Source organism: Schistocerca piceifrons, chromosome 9 (genome assembly GCF_021461385.2).
Source record: "Schistocerca piceifrons isolate TAMUIC-IGC-003096 chromosome 9, iqSchPice1.1, whole genome shotgun sequence".
NCBI lineage: Eukaryota > Metazoa > Arthropoda > Insecta > Orthoptera > Acrididae > Schistocerca > Schistocerca piceifrons.
Genome location: NC_060146.1, coordinates 148,064,957 through 148,087,793, shown reverse-complemented (window position 1 = coordinate 148,087,793; position 22,837 = coordinate 148,064,957). Strand labels below are relative to the sequence as shown.

At 39.1% G+C, this 22,837-nt stretch overlaps 1 protein-coding gene across 1 annotated transcript in view; it reads right to left on the bottom strand.

Annotated features, from left to right (window-relative positions):
* The window catches only part of LOC124716771 (nuclear factor related to kappa-B-binding protein-like), a 215,137-nt gene that overhangs the window by 83,387 nt on the left and 108,913 nt on the right, over window positions 1-22,837 (bottom strand). Inside the window, 1 exon segment of the mRNA XM_047243318.1 lies at window positions 20,874-21,257. Coding sequence (XP_047099274.1) covers window positions 20,874-21,257 — 384 coding nt within the window.

Genomic DNA, 22,837 nt, shown 5'->3' with positions numbered 1-22,837 from the left:
TATGTTCGGTAAACTAGATAAAAAATCAGTACAGTCATCTCTCAATGAGGAACTTGAAACTTCCAGCACACAACAGGACCAGGTAGAGGAACTCCGGCTCAAGTTTAATTGAGTAGTTGACCATGCACTGGACAGATATGTACCCAGTGGAACAATCCATAGAGGGAGGGAACCTCAATGGTACACAGTCACTGTAAAGAGACAAATATTACTGCATAATATGTATAAAACAAACTGCAGGGCTATAGATAGGGAGATACTGAATGCAATAGGTTCAGCTGTCTAGAGAGCAATGCGTGATGCCTTCAGTGACTACCGTAGCAAAATATTGTTCTGTTCATCTGTAAAGGCTGTTAGTGCCACCGAAGTTAGCATCCAGTCCCTAGTGAATGAGACAGGAACTGAAATTGCGGGTAGCAAGGGAAAAGCTTAAATGCTTAACTCCATTTTCAAATGTTCCTTTACAAAGGAAAGCCCAGGAGAATTGCCCCAATTTAATCCTCGTACCACTGAATAGATGACTGAAGTAAGTATTAGGGTCAGTGGTGTTTAGAGACAGCTGAAATCGTTAAAACTGAAGAGTCTCCAGGGCCCTATGGAATCCCTGTCAGATTCTATACTAAATTTTCAGCTGAGTTAGCCCCTCTTCTAACTATATCATAGATCCCTGGAACAAAACACAGTGCCCAGTTTTTGGAAAAAGGCACAGGTCACACCCGTCCACAAGAAGGGTAGTAGAAATTATCCATAAAACTACCATCCAATATCCTTGACATCAATTTGTTGTACAATCTTAGAACATATTCTGAGCTCAAACATAGTGAGGTATCTTAAACAGAATGACCTCCTCAATGCCAACCAGCGTGGATTTCGAAAACACTGACCACGTGAAGCCCATCTCGCACTTTTCTCACATGACGTCCTGAAAGCTTTGGCTCTAGGGAATCAGGTTCATTTCCAAAAATCATTTGACTCAGTAGAACAGCTATGCTTATTGTCAAAAGTTCAATCATATGGGGTATCAAGTGAAACCTGTGACTGGACTGAGGACTTTTTGGTAATAAGGAAGCAACATGTTATCTTGGATGGAGAGTCATATCAGATGTGGAAGTAACTTCTGGTGTGCCCCGGGGAACTGTATTGGGACCCTTATTGTTCATGTTGTACATTAATGAACTTGCAGACAATGCAGATATCTATAATGAAGTAATATCTGAAAGAAGCTGCATAAATATTCAGTCAGAGCTTGATAATGTTTCAAGGTGGTGGAGAAATTGCCAACTTGCTTTAAATGTTCAGATATGTAAAACACTGCACTTCAAAAAATGAAGAAATGTATACGCCATTAATCATAAGAATAAACCTGATGCAAACAAACACAAATGCAATGATTGGTCAGTAGTTGTAGCACACGTACACTGGTGTTGTTCCACTCTCGGAAGTAGGTCCTACTTATGTATTAGGTGTATAATTACTAAGTTACGTTAAATGAAACTTAAAGATATTCAAATGTATTAGCAGCCATCAACATTTTTCTTAATCACACTGTAGTTATGTAGTTTTTATTTCAAAAATCATGTACAGTCACAGCCTCTGCACTGTTATGCTTTGATTGTCGCACTGTTAATATACAGTATGAAAATGGTTGGACTGATTTCTGTTCGGGTAGTGATTCATGCATATAGAACGCGGTCAAAAAGTGCTGAGAATTAGGTTGTTCTTAATGTTTGTCATAAATTTACAGAGATAAACAGCTTTGAAGTTTTCGAAGGGACTGTATTAGATACAGAGGAGACACAAGAGCACATTGTGTATAGCATAATTGGTAGTGCAGTAGCTTGATATCTCATTGAAGTAAACGGTTCGCTCGTTCAAGTCTCACATGAATCAATTTTTTTTCTCATTCAATTTGAATAACCTACATTTTGTAACTGTAAAATTTATTATCATTTTATTTATGAATAATGCACGTCTTCTTATTTCTAATTACAAATTGCACACAAAATTCATGTTTCCATTTCAAATATAAATTCTCAATTACCGATATTTTATGAAAAACTGTTAATAAAGTTTGCTTAAATTAAGAAAACAATACATTTAATTTTCAAGGCAAAAATGAAAAACTAAATACTCTTTATTTGGACTATGTCCATTTTTTTACACTGCAGATGTAGCTATGCGTCATAGATCATTTTCACAGCATCAGGCATACCATACAAATGCTGCATCTTTACATTTTCCATTGTACCATTACAATATGAACCCAACAGAACTGATCTGGAGCCAAGTTAGGGGATTTGGTTAGGGAAATAACAAGTCTGTTAAGCTGCCAGATGTACTGGAACTAATGCACGCAGCTCTTTCACATATCACTGCCAAACGGTGGCAGGATATACAATGGCTTGTCATAAAGCCTGGCTGGCTTCATGGATTCTGTTGTTGGTCATCTCGTTATCAACGTAGCAGATGACAGTTACAGTACTGAAATGTATTTCTCAGATTCAGATAAGGAAGGAGCTAAGAGATTACCAGACAACTGATTGTAATTAATACCTACACTGGCTTCAGTATTCAACAGTATGGTGAAATCCCTGCAGTATGCTTTTGTATCCCACAGAGCTCACTCAGAAAAAATTACCCTGTGTTTAAGTTATGAATTTTTATCACTCTTGAATACTATGTCAGGTGAGAACGAGAGCATTTTATGCTTTCCGTCTGGTCACCTAAGAAGCGTGCAGAAGTGGGCGAGTTTTGCCGAATATTATTTCATCTCTTTAAAAATTAAATGATATTCGAAGCTATATTGTTTCTTTGCCCATCTCTTTTTATGTCTGAACTGCAACACCTCACATCATTGCAGGCTAGTTGGATTACTAGTTGGCCAGTGCTGTCCAAGTGTAAAGTGCCGGTAAAGCTGATGTCCCACACATTATCACTCAGTCTATGTGCTTATCCTTATGATCATACTTAACTGTATTGCTCCATGCGAAACGAAATCCAATGAGATTAAGCAAATGTGGAAGAATACATGGCGTAATGTTTGCATTACATTTATTCTTATGATGAACACAGTATAGTATCATATAATATCAATTAGACCAACTCATAAAAATACCCGAGTATAACACTTTGTAGAGATATAAAATAGAATGACAACACACGTTCAGCTGTGGGTAAAGCAGGTGCTAGACTTCAGTTTACTGGTACAATACCGGGGCAGTGAAATCAGTCTACAAAGAAGACTGCTTACAAATCACTCATGTGACCTGTTCTAGCATATTGCTCAAGTGTGTGTGATCTGTACCAGATACGACTAACGTGGGATATTGAACATACAGAGAGACAAGCACATGAATAGTCACAGGTTCATTTAATCTATGGGAGAGTGTCACAGAGATACTGACGGGACTGAACTGGAAGACTCCAGAAGACAGATGTAAACTATCCCGAGAAAGTCTATGAACAAAGTTTCAAGAACCGGCTGTAAATGATTGCTCTAAGAATATACTACAACCTCCTACATATTGCTCACATAGGGATTGTGAAGATAAGATTATAATAATTACTGCACACACAGAGGCATACCAACAATCATTCTTCCTGCACTCCATAGGTGAATAGAGTAGGAAGAAACCCTAATAACTGGCACAGTTGGAAGTACCCTCTGCCATGCACCTCATGGTGGTATGCAGAGTATAGGTGTAGATGTATGTATCCCTTTACATTCTAATGAGGTTATTTTTATATGTACCGTATTTACTCGAATCTAGGCCACACTCGAATCTAAGCCGCACCTGAAAAATGAGACTCGAAGTAAAGGAAAAAAAAAAAAAAATTCCCTAATCTAAGCTGCACCTGAAATTTGAGACTCGAAATTCAAGGGGAGAGAAAAGTTTTAGGCCGCACCTCCAAATCGAATCAAAGTTGCTCCATTGTAATATGAGACACAATTTAGGTTGAATGAATGACGATACAGCTGTAGTAGTTTGGTTCGAGTCGTAAGCTTAGCAGTTAAGCTTTACCAGGTAGCCATTGCTATGCGTCAGGCGCTCCGTCCGTATTTATACGGGTACCCTTCCTTTTTCACGTGCTTTGTCTGGTTTGAATCTATTGCTTATTTTGCTTCGATCTGATAAGTGCCGTATTCTTTGTTATAGGTGTTTACGTCACTCTAAGATGAAAATGCATTACTGTACTGTGTCATGCATTGTTTGTCACATTCTGATAGTGCGTGTTTACGGTCTGTCGCCGCTCGCGGCATGTCTTGCTTTTGTGCGCGCTACTGCCGCTAACAATAAAAAAAAAGACAGGAATCGTCTCATTAGCGAAACAATGGCAAGAGACTACTATTTGTTGTTACTTATACTGCTGCTTTCTTTGATAATGATCAACAGGAACCAAATAACAGACTGCGTATGATAGAACATGTACTGAACGAGAGTTAGGCGAAAGTTTTTCTCCGTTTGAAAATCTTTGCGGCCGCTTCTTTAGTACATCAAATTCTGCACAGAAATTAGTCATCTTAGATTTGAAAATCTAGTCAGCTGCCGTGCTTCACTTCTGACTGTATCACTTAATACGAATATAAACATGACACGATACGTATATTCTTCCGCGTTTGCTGTTGTCTCACTCTAGTTTCGTAGTTTATTAGGCAGGCAGAATTTAAATGAGATAGCAGCAAACACGAAAGAAAACATGGCAAAATGTTTATATTCGTATTATTCTTATGGTGAAGAGAATACTGCATGTGATTCACAATTCATACAAGTTCCTGTTAGCAACCATCTCTTGTCACAGGTAGGAAAAATTTCAGAACGTAGAGTTGGCCATATTGACAAACATCCCAAACAGTCTTGCCAGTCGGATTTTCGTAGTACATTGAAATTCTGCTACATTCGAATATGAACAATACGGAGTTTGTATTTTCTTCATTGGATAATGTATGAAAATGCAGTGGTCGAAACTCGGGGTGGAGAAAAAAAAAAAGCTCGTCTTCCACCTTTTTTTTATTTATTTACTGACGCATAGGTTTTGGCGCCAGTATTTATCTTTGTGCCTACAAATCATGCCTGTGTAGCGCTACATATATTCGACGGCAGTTCGTTGTGGCGGCACCTACCAACATTTTTCACAACTTCCGCTTGCTTTGCACTCGATTCTAAGCCGCAGGCGGTTTTTTGGATTACAAAAACCGGAAAAAAAGTGCGGCTTAAATTCGAGTAAATACGGTATGTCTATTTAACACTTGGTCCACGGTTTACTGTCTTTTGCTAAACATTTTATATGGTTTTATACGGTTTAATGCACACTTGTGAGCCAACTGTTGCAGAATATATTACTGTTTGCATGTACAACAGCACTCCATCTTTGTGTATAAGTGTGTTCAATGCCCTTCATGTGATCAGTTTGGTGGCTGAATTTTCTGACTCATATTATGTACAATGTGAAATTTGACAGTTAATCATTCACCACTATCGCACATATCATATATTTTTAGAATTGTTGCTCTGTTTTATGGACTTAGCAAAGGTATGTTGTGGCTTTTATGCTTAACTATTTTACATCCGTTTTAACAAACCTATTTTACTTCTCCTGATCAATCTTTGTACATTTGTTTTTAACATATTTCCTTTATGTCTGTATTTTTTGCCAATCCTTTGTAGGACACAACCGTCCAATTCTTATGTTTGATGTTGGCTTACTAATGATTTGAATCTATTCTACTTCTGAAGATGATGGTTTAAACTATTGAAACTGGTAGAGTGAACAAAATAAGGTTTTCTGGTGCAGCTGGTGACTGAATTTTCATATTTGGTGAAATATTCTGTAGCTGCTGAATTACAGCTATGAACAAAATCATTAAAGCAGTAATTCACTCAGGTGACGAAAGTCATTGGATACATCATACTATCATGTTGGACCTTCTTTTGCCCAGCATAGTACAGCAACTTGACATGACATGGAAGTCATCTGTAGAAATACTGAGCCTTTCTGCCTATATAACAGTCCATAATTGCAATAGTGTTCCCAGAGCAGGATTCTCTGCATGAACTGACCTCTCGGTTATGTCCCTTAAAAACTTAACGAGATTCATGTTGGACAATTTGGGTGGCCAAATAATTCACTCGAGTTGCCCAGAATGTTCTTCAAACCAGTCACGAACAATTGTGGCCCAGCAACAATTTCATCGTTATCTGGGAACATGAAGTTCATGAATCGCTGCAAATGGTCTCCACACAGCCAAACATAATCATTTACTGTCAATGATCGGTTCAGTTGGACCAGAGGACCCAGTCCATCCCATGTAAATATAGCCTACACCATTATGGAGCCACCAAGAGCTTACAAAGTGCCTTGTTGGCAAACCCTACTATCAGTTCTTACCAAGTGAAACCAGGACTTATCTGGGCAGGCCATGGTTTTCTAGTTATCTAGGGTCCAACCAATATGGTCATGAGCCCAGGAAACGTGCTGCAAGCCACGTTGAGCTATTAGCAAAAGCACTCATGTCTGTCATCTGCCACCATAATCCATTAATGCCAAATTTAGCTGCATTGTCCTAACAGATATATTCATCATACATCCCACATTGATTTCTGCAGTTATTTGACACAGGGTCACTTGTCTGTTAGTTTGAGAACTCTATGCAAACGCCACTGCTCTCAGTCGTTAAGTGAAGCCAGTCAGACGCTGCATTGTCCATGGTGAGAGGTAATGCCTTAAATCCCTGTATTCTCAGCACAATCTTGACACTGTGGATCTCAAAATACTGAACTCCCTAACGATTTCCAAAATGGAACATCCCATATGCCTAGCTCCAAGTACCATTCTGTGTTCAAAGTCTGCTAATTCCTGCCGTGCAGCCATAATCATGTCAGAAACCATTTCACAAGAATCACCTGAGTAAAAATAACAGCTCTGCCAATGCATCTCCCTTTTATACCTTGTGTACATGATACTTCTGGTATCTATATATGTGCATATCACTATACCATGACTTTTGTCACATCAAGGAATAAAGTGCAAGAAATTGTAACAAAAATATGGGATGTTCCATTTTGGAAATCGTTAGGGAGTTCAGTATTTTGAGATCCACAGTGTCAAGATTGTGCTGAGAATACAGGGATTTAAGGCATTACCTCTCACCATGGACAATGCAGCGTCTGACTGGCTTCACTTAACGACTGAGAGCAGTGGCGTTTGCATAGACACAGTACTAAAAAAGATGGAATACAGGAAAGCACGACAACAGAGAATATCATAACCTAGATTCAGGAAAGGAATAAATACAGAAAAAGTAGCATAACAGAAGGTCAAGAAAGATGCAGTCATACAGAACAGCATGACACAAAAATGCAGAGGGGCTAAGGAACAGTGGATGAATGATATATGCAGGGATACAGAAACAGATGCAAAAATAGGATGACTGATACAGCGTACAGAAAATATCAAGAAAGCACAACTCAAGTTAAGGCCTAGATCATCTGTGGTAAGAGATAAACAAGGAAACATATTACTGAAAGTATATGAAATAGCCAACAGATGGAACGAGTATTTTATGAAAGGAAAGATGAGCTGCCTATACAGATATGGCAGAACTGCAGAGAAAAATGAAAGATGAACTTTAAAAAATTATACAAACTATTGTTATGAATATGGTTCTCTTCCTGATGATTTTGTACAAAATTAAAAAAAATACTCATTCATTAAAAAAAATGGGGAATCCAGCAGACAGCTCCAATTACAGAACAATATGCCTAATTCTGCATGCAGCAAAATACTCACATCTACAACAATAAAATAGAATAATATGCAAAATAGAACTAGAAACTGAAAAAGATCTGTTTACTCAGCCACCACAGCACTCAACAGCTTATTTGAGAGAAGATTAGAATTAAATAGTGATACTTACATAGCCTTTATTTAGCTAAAACAGGCATTTCAGAGTATTAGCTGAAAGAAACTCTGCAAAATCTTGAAAGATACACACTTAGACTGGAAAGGCAGATGAACAATATTAAACATATACAAAAACCAAAGAGTGAGAATAGAAGTTAATAGTGAAAGATGTAAAGCCAAAACCAAAAAAGGTTAAGACAAGTGCTATCATTATATCCCCTTTTATTTGTTTAACTTTTTCATTGTCAAAGTTATGAGGATGGTCAAAGGAAAAAGTCCTGAGTTTAAGAGAATGGAATTCCCGACCCTAGCACAAAATTTGCATTTGATATTGCCTTAGCAGCTGATAGTAGATAACATATGCAAAATATAATTTCTCAATTTTAAGCTATTATTAACACATTTGATCTTAAGATTAATGACCATAAACCCTACATTCTAATAGCAAGAAAACACGAACTGAGGAGAAATCCTGACATCAAACTTGAAAGAAATTGATAAATTCTGTTACGTGGGAGGATCTGAAAGTAATGCAAAATAATTTTTTTTCTCCCCTGGTGCTGCAGCTGGAATGCTGAAGTTTCACAACAATACAGTATGAAGTTTGCACTACAGAGGGTATTTTGCTTTTACGTGCAGCTCTTGTGAGAGAAGCCTGAACAACAAAACAAACATGGGGTGCATGTTATTGTCGTTAACTTGTGAAGAGCTGCAAAATGTAGTTCAATACTTGTGGGCAGAAGGGAGTAAACCAAGTGAAATTCACAGGAGCATGTGTAGCATATATGGAGACGACTGTATCAACCGCAGCAATGTCTCCAGGTAGTGGGAATTCTTCCATGGGGACAGTGCCAACCTTAGTGATTCGCCATGCTCTAGGCAGCAAGTAACAGCTGCAACACTGCACAATGTTGGCGGCATTGAGGCACCAATTTTGATCAACCACCTTGTGCAACTGCAAACCTTATGGCAGCAGTTCACCATTTCCCATGGTGAATTGTACAATATTGTTCAAAACATTAATGCTGAGAGTGTCATACATCTCCATGACAATACTTGCCCGCATGTTGCTCCTCCTGTTTGTGAGAAAATTGTCAAATTTGGGTGGGAGGTGCTCCAGCAACCACCTTACAATTTGGATCTTGCACCATCGGACTTTCATCTCCTTGGTTCCATGAAGAAATTCTTGGCAAGCCAACAGGCTGCAATAGATGCGGAAGCAAAGCCAGCAGTCCACCGACAGCTATACTTGAACCAAATGGACTTCTACGAACCGGACATATTGAAATTGGTACCGTGATGGAAGAAATGTGTTGGGAAGGTTGTTGACTATGTAAAAAAGTAGGTAAAAGATGTAAGTTCATTTGTGATTTTTTAAAATTTTTTTTTATCCATCCAACTTTTTGGTAGTAAAATTACTGTGCATTACCTTCCAATCTTCCCTTGTATTTATGCACCTCAACCACAGAAGACAACAAATGCAGTATTGAAATCAGACAAAGAACCACTACAGTTAAATATGCTTTCAATGAATGAAAACAACTGATAATGCAGGATGCATTCAGTACAGAAAAAAAAAATTAAAATTTAAATTAAAAAAAAGTCATGACGTTCATCTGGAGTGTGCTCCTACATGACTATGAAGGCTGAACACTTTTGAAGACATGCAGAGAGCAGTTAAATGTAATGGAAATGTGGTTGTGGAGAAAGTTGAGGAACACCTGCGCACAAAGACAAACCAATGAAGATTTTCCGAAAGAGGTCGATGAACAGGAAATAGAAAATCACAATGGAACTACACAAAATAGGAAAAGACAACTTTTGGATATTTATTGAGACGTTATAGATTTTTAGCAGATATGATGGAAGGAAATGTTTTGGGCAAGGAAACCAATGGGAATCCAAGGGCGGGGTCAAAAATCTGTCAGACGTAACAGAATGCATAAAATTGTTAAGAGATGAAGATGACATAATAAAAAGAGGGGACAGTGGTTGCAGCAACAAGGCATAGCATTTAGAAAATGATGATGAAAATACTGGACAAACATTACAGTAATATATTACAACAGCAAATAAAGATATGACAAACATGTTACAGCAAACGGAATTGAGGTTCAAAATAAGTCATCTTTTATACATGTTGATTGTTGTCCTGACTCATATTGTCTGTATTCCAGCCAGTATTTCGCACTATCTCAACAAATACTTATTTAATTCAATATATAAGCCATTTTCCTTGCAGAAACTGAATATTCACTGTTGTGATCACATTTTGGTTTCCCGAATGAGTTTTTATTCTGCAGTGGAGTATGCACCAGCTTCAAATTTCCTGACAGATTCAAACTGTGCGTTAGACTGGAACTTGAACCTGGGACTGTTAATGGTCAGGGACAAGTACTCTACCAATTGAGATATCTATTCACAACTCATGAGCCACTATCACGGATGTAAAGCTGTAAGGGTGGGTCACGAGTCATGTGGATAACTGAATAACTACAATAATTTGCCGCAAATGGCAAAGGTTCCTGATTCGAGTCACAATTTGGCAAAGTTTTAATCTGCATGTAAAGTTCCACATTTTCACTTATTTAAACAGATTATAAGTTTCTGCTTTATAAGCATTGTGGGTCTTAAAATGAGCTACAATGCACAGGATATATAGTTTCTCTCTTTACAGTATATATGTAAGAAGCAAAAATATCATACTATTTATGTTTATCACTGCTTATGAAGAAGTTAACAATCGAGGGGATCATAATTTTCTTATTTGCTATTCACAATACAGTCCAGACATCTTACAGCAAATTAATCACCTTTGAGGTCATCTTCTGTGAAGTGTGCCAAGAAGTGACATCTACGTATATACTGTAATAATCACCACAGTCAATGCACTACAAAAACATGCCTGAAATAAGTGAAATGCCAACTGCATTTTGCTGGGTCAGTGATTACAATTACAAACACAAATACTAGTTATTTTCGACTTCTACCACAAATGAAAAAATAAAGCATAACAGTTTTACTTTGAAAGGCTATACATACACAAATTAAAAAGAGATGTGACATATGCAGTGTTGTGGGGCTATTTTTGTTGGCAGATGAAGGCTCTAGCTTAGGTGATAGCATTTAAAAGTGGTTCTTGCCTGTAAGAATGGCTTCATGGGTGAAATAGGATGTAAAATTTGAGAATGCATCAAGGAGCATGAGTAGCACAGCTGTTAATCAATCACAAAATTCTTGATCACTGAGCTGTGTGAGGAATGTGAGCAGCTGGCCAGTATTAAAACCGTTTGTAGCCTCACCAAACAATCGCCCAAGCTCCAGAGGAAGGTGTGAGATGCTATAGAGTTGTCTAAACACCACTATAACTGTGGGTGAAATAATGACTACAGGCTGATAGCAGTGTGGCTACCAGTCATAATTGAAGTTTTGAAATTTGTCAATGATATATGCTACCGACAGCAGTGTGAAAGAAGTTCTGTTCAGGACTAAATAGAATGCTAGCAACAGCCTAGGAAATGAAAAATGTGAGGATAGACACATGGCTAGATTTGTCCCTTCCCCTGAACAAATAATGTAGCCATCACCTGCCAAACAAAGCATCTACTGATGTCCTACAGTCAGGCATCATCATGTCCTATAGTCAGGCATCATCACATACTCAATAAATTACCAGGAAAAAAAAAATCATTCCCACAAAGGCTGTTCAGCTGGAATAAATATTTTCATTTTATTCCTTACTATTAATTGGTTTCAGCATTTGCACAACTGTCAAGTGCGCCTATAACATAAGCCTGAACACAGTTCAAATGTACAATATCTATACAACTAAACTCACTGTTCAATAATGTAATGGGGGACAAGATGTTTGAAATCTTCAAGAAAAAAATATATATATATATATATATATATATATATATATATATATATATATATATATATGAATATAATAGAGGGAAACATTCCACGTGGGAAAAATATATCTAAAAAGAAAGATGATGAAACTTACCAAACAAAAGCGCTGGCAGGTCGATAGACACACAAGCAAACACAAACATACACACAAAATTCTAGCTTTCGCAACCAATGGTTGCCTCGTCAGGAAAGAGGGAAGGAGAAGGAAAGACAAAAGGATATGGGTTTTAAGGGAGAGGGTAAGGAGTCATTCCAATCCCGGGAGCGGAAAGACTTACCTTAGGGGGAAAAAAGGACAGGTATACACTCGCACACACACACATATCCATCCACACATACACAGACACAAGCAGACATTTGTAAAGGCAAAGAGTTTGGGCAGAGATGTCAGTCGGGGCGGATGTACAGAGGCAAAGATGAAGTTGAAAGACAGGTGAGGTATGAGCGGCGGCAAATAGAAATTAGAAATTAGCGGAGATTGAGGCCTGGCGGATAGCGAGAAGAAAGGATATGCTGAAGGGCAAGTTCCCATCTCCGGAGTTCTGACAGGTTGGTGTTAGTGGGAAGTATCCAGATAACCCGGACGGTGTAACACTGTGCCAAGATGTGCTGGCCGTGCACCAAGGCATGTTTAGCCACAGGGTGATCCTCATTACCAACAAACACTGTCTGCCTGTGTCCATTCATGCGAATGGACAGTTTGTTGCTGGTCATTCCCACATAGAACGCTTCACAGTGTAGGCAGGTCAGTTGGTAAATCACGTGGGTGCTTTCACACGTGGCTCTGCCTTTGATCGTGTACACCTTCCGGGTTACAGGACTGGAATAGGTGGTGGTGGGAGGGTGCATGGGACAGGTTTTACACCGGGGGCGGTTACAGGGGTAGGAGCCAGAGGGTAGGGAAGGTGGTTTGGGGATTTCATAGGGATGAACTAAGAGGTTGCGAAGGTTAGGTGGACGGCGGAAAGACACTCTTGGTGGAGTGGGGAGGATTTCATGAAGGATGGATCTCATTTCAGGGCAGGATTTGAGGAAGTCGTATCCCTGCTGGAGAGCCACATTCAGAATCTGATCCAGTCCCGGAAAGTATCCTGTCACAAGTGGGGCACTTTTGGGGTTCTTCTGTGGAAGGTTCCGGGTTTGAGGAGATGAGGATGTGGCTCTGGTTATTTGCTTCTGTACCAGGTTGGGAGGGTAGTTACGGGATGCAAAAGCTGATGACACATCTATCATCTGAAAAAGTGAGGAAGAATTATAGAAGCCAATAAATTGTCTCAATAATCTACCGAATGCTGAATATGTTTGAAAGTAAACCAAAGGAAGACAGAAGTACTATAGAACAGCAGAACTGATATGAGGGACAAACTTTAAATTCAAAACTGGGGATTACATAATGGAGAAAAAAAAAATATATATATATATATATATATATATATATATATATATATATATCTGCTTGTGTCTGTATGTGTGGATGGATATGTGCGTGTGTGCGAGTGTATACCTGTCCTTTTTTCCCCCTAAGGTAAGTCTTTCTGCTCCCGGGATTGGAATGACTCCTTACCCTCTCCCTTAAAACCCACTTCCTTTCATCTTTCCCTCTCCTTCCCTCTTTCCTGATGAGGCAACAGTTTGTTGCGAAAGCTTGAATTTTGTGTGTATGTTTGTGTATCTATCGACCTGCCAGCGCTTTCGTTCGGTAAGTCACCTCATCTTTGTTTTTTTATATATATATATATATACACACACACACACACACACACACACACACACACACAACAAGGGAAGACAAGTAATATACAATAAGAACAAGAACCTAGTGGTTGGATGAAAACCAGCATTAGGCATGGATGCAGTCTTTCTACTATTATGTTTAGCCTGTATATGGAAGAAGTAAATAAGGAAGTAAAAGAAAGGTTCAGAAGTCTAACTCAAATTCAGAGTGAAAGAATATCAATGGTAACATTTGCTGATGACACATCTATCATCTGAAAAAGTGAGGAAGAATTATAGAAGCCAATAAATTGTCTCAATAATCTACCAAATGCTGAATATGTTTGAAAGTAAACCAAAGGAAGACAGAAGTACTATAGAACAGCAGAACTGATATGAGGGACAAACTTTAAATTCAAAACTGGGGACTACATAATGGAGAAATTCTACTATCTTGGAAGCAACATGTCTTACAATGGACGAAGCTAAAAGGCCATAAGAAGCAGACTAGCAAGGCAAAGAGGACATTCTCACCAAAGACATCTATTAGTATTTAACCTAGCCCTTAACATAAGAAAGACACTTCTCAGAATGTACATCTGAAGCACAGAACCATAAGGAAGTGATTTATGGACTGTAGGAAAACAAAACAAGAAGGGAGGAGAACCGAGTTGTTCTAGATTTTTGTGTTACATACAACTATGAGGTTAAATGGACTGATAACATAAGAAATGATAATGTCCTCCACAGAATTGGTGAGGAAACATATATGTGGGGAACATTAACAAGAAGATGGAACAGGATGATAGGACATGTATTAAGGCATCAGAGCATAACTTCCGCAAGGGCAACGTAGAGGGAAAAACCTACAGGGGGAGACAGAGATCAGATTATATACAACAAACAATATATATTGTTGGGAGCCACTCTGATCAGTTGATTGCTCGATATAGGGGGGCGGGGGGTCAAACAGTGAGGTCATCAGTCTCAACGGATTAGGGAAGGAAGATGGCTGTGTCCTTTCAAACCATCCCGGCATTTGCCTGAAATGGTTTAGGGAAATCACAGAAAAGCTAAATGAGGATGGCCGGTTGTGGGTGTGAACCATCGTCCTCCCGAATGTGAGTCCAGCATGCTAACCACTGTGCCACGTCACTCGGTGCCACTCTGATATGAATAGGTTGACACAAGAGAGGATATTGTGATGAGCCACATCAAACCTATCAGAAGGCTGCTGTCAGAAATTAGATCTCTCACAAACAAACCCCTCCCCCTACCAGGTGTACTGGTATGAAATGAGCGCTTTTTTGTGAAAATGAAACACTAATTTTGAATTGAAAAGTAAAAACATTTTATTCAAAGTACTGACCATTGCTTTCTGTACATTTTGACCACCTTTCTGGCAATTTGTGGACATCACCCCAAAAGAAATGTTCGTCTTTTGAAGCAAACCAATCACACACCCAATTTTCGACTTCTTTGTAGGAATCGAAGTGTTCTTCAGCCAATGTGTGTCCCATTGATGAAAACAAATGGTAGTCGGAAAGGGCTAAGTCTGTTGAATACGGCGGGTGGGGTAGCAGCTCCCAGCCAAGTGTTTTGATTGTATCCTGAACCAGTTTTGCTTTGTGTGCAGGTGCATTGTCGTGTAAAAAAATTACTTTGCCATGTCTTCTGGCCCATTCTGGTCTTCTTTCGATCAATGCATAGTTCAAATTGACCATTTGTTATCTGTAGTGATTAGTATTCTGAGTTTCACTGGGTTTCAGAAGCTCATGATACACCACACCTTTCTGATCCCACCAAACACAGAGCATTGTCTTCTTTCCGAATCGACCTGGTTTTGCAGTCGATGTTGATGGTTGTCCTGGACTAACCCATGATTTTTCCCATTTAGGATTCTTAAAATAAATCCATTTTTCATCGCCAGTAACAATTCGATGCAAAACTGATTTTCTTTCATGTCTTTGAAGCAAAATTTGACAAATGATTTTTCGGTTTTCAATCTGTCTTTCATTCAATTCATGTGGCACCCATTTTCCACATTTTTGGATCTTTCCCATAGCTTTCAAACTGTCAGAAATTGTTTGTTGTACAAGATTTAGCATTGCTGCCATTTGCTTCTGACTCAAAGTATCATCTTCATCCAATATTGCTTGCAATTCGGTGTCTTCGAATTTTTTTGGTGGTCTTCGACATTCTTCATTTCTTACATCAAAATCATTATTTCTGAACCACTGAAACCATCTTTTGCATGTTGCTTCTGATAGAGCATGATCATCATATGCCTCGACAAGCATTCGATGCGACTCTGCAGCACTTTTTTTCAAATGAAAACAAAAAATTAATGCTTTCCACAAATCATCACTTTCTGGTACAAAATTCAACATTGTTGTTGTTGTTGTTGTTGTTGTTGTGGCCTTCAGTGCTGAGACTGGTTTGATGCAGCTCTTCATGCTACTGTATCCTGTGCAACTTTCTTCATCTCCCAGTACCTACTGCAGCCTACATCCTTCTGAATCTGCTTAGTGTATTCATCTCTTGGTCTCCCTCTATGATTTTTACCCTCCACGCTACCCTCCAGCACCAAATAGCTGATCCCTTGATGCCTCAGAACATGTCCTACCAACCGATCCCTTCTTCTAGTCAAGTTGTGCCACAAACTCCTCTTCTCCCCAATTCTATTCAATACCTCCTCATTAGTTATGTGATCTACCCATCTAATCTTCAGCATTCTTCTGTAGCACCACATTTCGAAAGCTTCTATTCTTTTCTTGTCTAAACTATTTATCGTCCATGCTTCACTTCCATACATGGCTACACTCCATACAAATACTTTCAGAAACGACTTCCTGAAACTTAAATCAATACTCGATGTTAACAAACTTCTCTTCTCCAGAAACGCTTTCCCTGCCATTGCCAGTCTACATTTTATATCCTCTCTACTTCGACCATCATCAGTTATTTTGCTCCCCAAATAGCAAAACTCATTTACTACATTAAGTGTCTCATTTCCTAATCTAATTCCCTCAGCATCACCCGATTTAATTCGACTACATTCCATTACCCTCGTTTTGCTATTGTTGATGTTCATCTTATCCCCTCCTTTCAAGATACTGTCCATTCCGTTCAACTGCTCTTCCAAGTCCTTTGCTGTCTCTGATAGAATTACAATGTCACCGGCAAACCGCAAAGTTTTTATTTCTTCTCCATGGATTTTAATACTTACTCCGAACTTTTCTTTTGTTTCCTTTACTGCTTGCTCAATATAGAGATTGAATAGCATCAGGGAGAGGCTACAACCCTGTTTCACTCCCTTCCCAACCACTGCTTCCCTTTCATGCCCCTCGACTCTTATAACTGCCATCTGCTTTCTGTACAAATTGTAAATACCCTTTTGTTCCCTGTATTTTACCCCTGCCACCTTCAGAATTTGAAAGAGGGTATTCCAGTCAACATTGTCAAAAGTTTTCTCTAAGTATACAAATGCTAGAAACGTAGGTTTGCCTTTTCTTAATCTTTCTTCTAAGATAATTCGTAGGGTTAGTATTGCCTCAGGTGTTCCAACATTTCTACGGAATCCAAACTGATCTTCCCCGAGGCCAGCTTCTACCAGTTTTTCCATTTGTCTGTAAAGAATTCGCGTTAGTATTTTGCAGCTGTGACTTATTAAACTGATAGTTCGGTAATTTTCACATCTGTCAACACCTGCTTTCTGTGGGATTGAAATTACTACATTCTTCTCGAAGTCTGAGGGAATTTCGCCTGTCTCATACATCTTGCTCACCAGATGGTAGAGTTTTGTTAGGCCTGGCCCTCCCAAGGCTGTCAGTAGTTCTATTGGAATGTTGTCTGCTCGCGGGGCCTTGTTTCGACTTAGGTCTTTCAGTGCTCTGTCAAACTCTTCACGCAGTATCATATCTCCCATTTCATCTTTATCTACCTCCTCTTCCATTTCCATAATATTGTCCTCAAGAACATCACCCCTGTATAGACCCTCTATATACTCCTTCCACCTTTCTGCTTTCCGTTCTTTGCTTAGAACTGGGTTTCCATCTGAGCTCTTGATATTCATACAAGTGGTTCTCTTTTCTCCAAAGGTCTCTTTAATTTTCCTGTAGGCAGTATCTATCTTACCCCTCTTGAGATAAGCCTCTACATCCTTACATTTAGCCTCTAGCAAATCCTGCTTAGCAATTTTGCACTTCCTATCGATCTTATTTTTGAGACGTTTGAATTTCTTTTTGCCTGCTTCACTTACTGCATTTTTATATTTTCTCCTTTCATCAATTAAATTCAATATATCTTCTGTTACCCAAGGATTTCTACTATCCCTTGTCTTTTTACCTACTTGATCCTCTGCTGCCTTCACTACTTCATCCCTCAGAGCTACCCATTCTTCTTCTACTGTATTTCTTTCCCCCATTCCTGCCATTTGTTCCCTTATGCTCTCCCTGAAACTCTGTACAACCTCTGGCTCTTTCAGTTTTTCCAGGTCCCATCTCCTTAAATTCCCACCTTTTTGCAGTTTCTTCAGTTTTAATCTACTCGCCACTGTTAACACGATGAAAACATATGATGATGTTTGTTCCATGACTTGATGTATACTAAATATCTTTGGCAGATTAAAAAAAAAAAAAAAATTAAGGCTCGTTCACAACAAATGTATCCTATTGACACATTTGTATCTTAACCTTAACGCTCATTTCATACCGGTACACCTGGTATTCTCCTAGCCATTCCCCCTAAAACACACACACACACACACATACACAGAGTAAAATCCTGCTTTCAAACTTTTCAAGGGACTTCCAAAAAATGGTGTAAAATAACATTTTAAGCTGTAAAAGTTACATACAGGACCCCTGCATTTTTGCACCTTATGTAAGTGTACATAATAGGCATCAAAATAGTCTTGTCGGGAACTTGTTTGTTGCCTAAGAAAAAGCGCTGATGTAACAGGAACTGATAACTGTCTGGTAAGCAGAAACATTTGACTCAATTTCATACATCATAATCAATGTTTTTGGAAAGCCAGCAGCTGTCATTCATTATTTAAATGATGAAACACTGCACCAATTACATATTTTTTCATGCTTATTACACTGCATTTTGAGAATTTTTTCTCATTGTCAAGTGTAAATATTTACGTAAGTATTTTGTGTGATGTTTGCATATGTGTTGTTCTGCGTCTCTTGAACTGTAGTCGTGTTTTTGAGGTTACCCTGTACTGTGCCTCCTCAGTTCTATACAAAACCACACACACGCAAACTATCTCTCACACTGTTTGTTGTATAACATCACAAAAAATACACACATAAATACTGCACTTGACAATGAGAATAAATTCTTGAAAAACGTCTTGCTCAGCATGAAAAAATCCACAATTGGCACTGTGTTTAAACTAAAAACATTTTAGCAATGTAAAGTGAATTAAGGAGTCAGCTAGCATTACAAGCGGTCAAAAGACAAAATACGCTAAATATGGTTCGACAGAGGTGTGACGATGATTACAACAAACACAAAACTGCGTATGCACTGTAGAGACAGTTTGGAAATGGTTGTAACTGGTCATGATGTCTTTATTCGGACGAGCCTAGTTACTCCCAGCAGCCACCATGCAGAGTAGAGTTTGGCAGTGACAGGAACCATGGTACAAATTGTTACAACTTTTACATGTTTACTGGTTTAAATCCACTGAGAAGAGCACCTTGGTGTCAAGAAACTTAACCATGTAATGTTTGTTAACACTACTTGACGGCCAGCACCATTTATCGTCAGTTTTTTTCTCCATGAACATTTTTCCATAACGTGTAAATTTCAGGAAAATTATAAATATGTTGATGCAAAATCGGGTGAAAATTAACATTGTGGACATAGGAAATTTCACCAGAGCAATAAAAAATGTCTTAAACGGCAGGAAAACATTAAATCTGAGTAGATTTTGGGCCCAGTGTCAAAGTGAGTGGATCAGTACAGCTGGTGCTGACAGCACAACACAAGCAGAATTAACTGATGACCAACACGCTGACATGGTAACGTGAACAACTGTCGAGAACAACAGCGATGATGGCGACAACAAAGACAATGAACATATGACTCGACTATAACATACAGATGCTAAAAATACATTTGATATAGACTTTCAACAATGAAAAAAGCTCTAGGTCTACCACAATAGATATTTTGTCGATTAGGAAATGGTGGAACATAGCGGCAAAACCAAACTTCTTCTCTGCTAAGCATAAGGACATTGCAGACTTTTTTCATCTTGCTTGAGATGTGTCCTGCTTAAGGTGTGTGATTTCTCATGTTACAGATAGTTAAGTGCAAATCAGTTGCATTGATTTCAGTACTGTAATAAGGTACGTACAGACGTTAAACTTTCAGTCACAGTAACACTATACTACCATATGAAGCAGACATATTTTACACTACATGCGCTACTATACATTACACTTCTGTGATGAATTTTTTAGTGTGTGAATATTTCTTTTCATTTTGTTACTGTTCTAACATGTAACAATATTCCATACAGTATTTTCAATTGAACATTAAAGTTGTGCTGTACTGTATTCTGATGTTATGGATCAATAAAAGTGTTCCTCTCATAATCTGATCTTTCATGCATTCCAACCATGATCCCGTAGGGGACAGATTAACAAGGTTCTACTGTATGTTCTGTAAATTTGAACTAACAAAGCCTATGTGAAGGTCTTCTGTGGAAATGAGATGAACATATGGCATCACTGGTTGACAAACCCCTAGTTCAGCTGCATAGTGTGAGTCTTTCTATCTGACATCATTCCAGCAAATTGTGCATTGCTGCTGCTGCTGATGATGATGATTATAATAATGATGATGACCCAATCCCCAAACAGAGAAAATCTCTGACCCAGCCAGGAATCAAACCCAGGGCCCCAAGAAAAAATAATGGAAGCAGCCTGTAACACATGCCATATGGCAACTCACAGTTTTCATGCAACCTGCCATACACTAGCCATATGGCAACAAAATATTACGCTTTGATGAAAAGTGCTGCCAACGGTGTGTAGTCAGTGGATGACTAAGAGCAATACTGCCCATTAAAATGCCTTAGGATTTCTTAGTGCTCGTGCAATGGCTATTGGCAATCAGTAAGCAACATTGTTAATTAAAGGTTTCATCAGCAACTACAAATGTGCCTTTTGTATAAACTACATTCTCAGCCTTAGAATGCGACAAGCTAACTCAAAACTAATCATTCAGCCTGCATCTGCCACAGCACCTGGACGGTACTGAGGCCCACTCGCTCACACACGTCACCTGGTACACTTGCACCACACACACAAACTGTGAATTACCTGCGTCCTGCGCACCCTCTCTCGGCCCTGACCTTTGCCAGCTTTGCCCCCTTTGGCGCCACGGGTCACAGCTCCGGCAGTACCCACCATCCTGAGCGACGTGGCGCCTACGGTCGTGGTCGGTGCAGTCACTGTCACGGCGGCCGCTGCCGCCCTCGCAGACGCAACTGCCTGCACCTGCTGTGCCGTCAGCGTCACCGTCTTCACCACCTGCTGCTGCTGGGAGGATGCGGGCAGACCAGTCGCTGCCGAGGTTGCCGTCACTACGTTGGAGGCAGCCACAGCCTGCGCGAGTGATGTGCCGCGCACGGAGCCCACCCCGGGATTTGAAACTGCGAGTAGGGATTTTCCCGCAGCAGGCAGCAGATTCTGCGAAGTTGTTACCTGTGAGTGGGAGGCACAGGTAAATGAAATACACGACAAGTATAAGTAATTACAAAACAGATTGTCTGTGAAAGTTAATGAACGCACTACCAACACGCACAAATTCTTCAAATGCTGATTGACAATCGATGCTAAACTTGTGTTTGTATTAAGCCTAACTTACATGGCGACACTAAGTTGTGAAACTCGGAAGTTGGAATAAAGTGAAGTTCACACCTGCTACAAGAAGGGTAGCAGAAGTGCTCCACAAAACTACAGTAGAATATCTTTGATGTCCATTCATTCTAGAATCTCTTAACATACTCTGAGCTCAAATGTAATGAAATATTTCAAACAAAATGACCTCCAGCGCATATTCTGCAGTCAGGTAGGTGCAGTATTTCTCGATTTCCAAGAAACACTTTACTCCACGTATGCCTCTTATCGAAAGTACGTTCACATGGGGTATTAAGTGAAATTTGTGAATGGAGTGAGGATTTCTTAGTAGGAGGGAAGCAGCATGTTATCTGCGTTGCAGAATCATTACCAATTGAAGAAGTCATTTCAGTTGTGGCATGGGGACGTATGTTGGGACACTTGCTGTTCATGTTGTATATTAATGACACTGCAGACAATATTAACAGTAACCTCAGAATTTTTGTAGAGGATGTGGTTGTCCACAATGACATACTGTCTGAAAAAAGCTGCACAAATATTCAGTCAGATCTTGATAAAATTTCAAAGTAGTGGAAAGGTGGAAACCTGCTTTAAATGTTTAGAAATGTAAAACTGAACACTTCGCAAAAAACACACATGACTGCAATAAACACACATGACTGCAATAAACACACATGACTGCAATAAACACACATGACTGCAATAAACACACATGACTGCAATAAACACACATGACCGCAATATGACCATATCGCTCTTGGAATCAGCCAACTCGTACAACTACCTGGATGTAACACATTGTAGAGATATGAAATGGAATGATCAGATGGGCTCAGTCATAGATAAAGCAAGCAGCAGACTGCAGTTCACTGGTATAATACTAGGGAAATGTAATCAGTCTGCAAATGAGACTGCTTACAAATCACTCATGTCGGCCATCTTATAGTATTGCTGAAATGTATGGGATCCATACCAAATAGGACTAACGGGGGATATTGAACGTATACAGAGAAGGGCAGCACAAATGTTTACAGGTTTGTCTAACGCATGGGAGAATGTCACAGAGATGTTGAAAAAACTGAACAGGTAGACATTTGAAGATAGATGCAAACTATGCTGAGAAATTCTACTTACAAAGTTTCAAGAACCAACTTTAGATGATGAAGCTAAGAATATACTACAACCCCTTATGTTTCACTCACAGAGGGATTGTGAGGACAAGATTAGAATAAGCACTTTCTGTTGCTCCATACATGAATGGGACAGGAAAAAGCCCTTAATAACTGTTACAGTAAGTATACCCTTTATCATGCCCTTCACAGTAGTTTGCAGACTATAGTCGCAGATGTAGATAGTTTAAATAAAATAAAATGCTACAAAATGGATACAGTACATAATTATGTCAAAGACAATAAATAATTAGG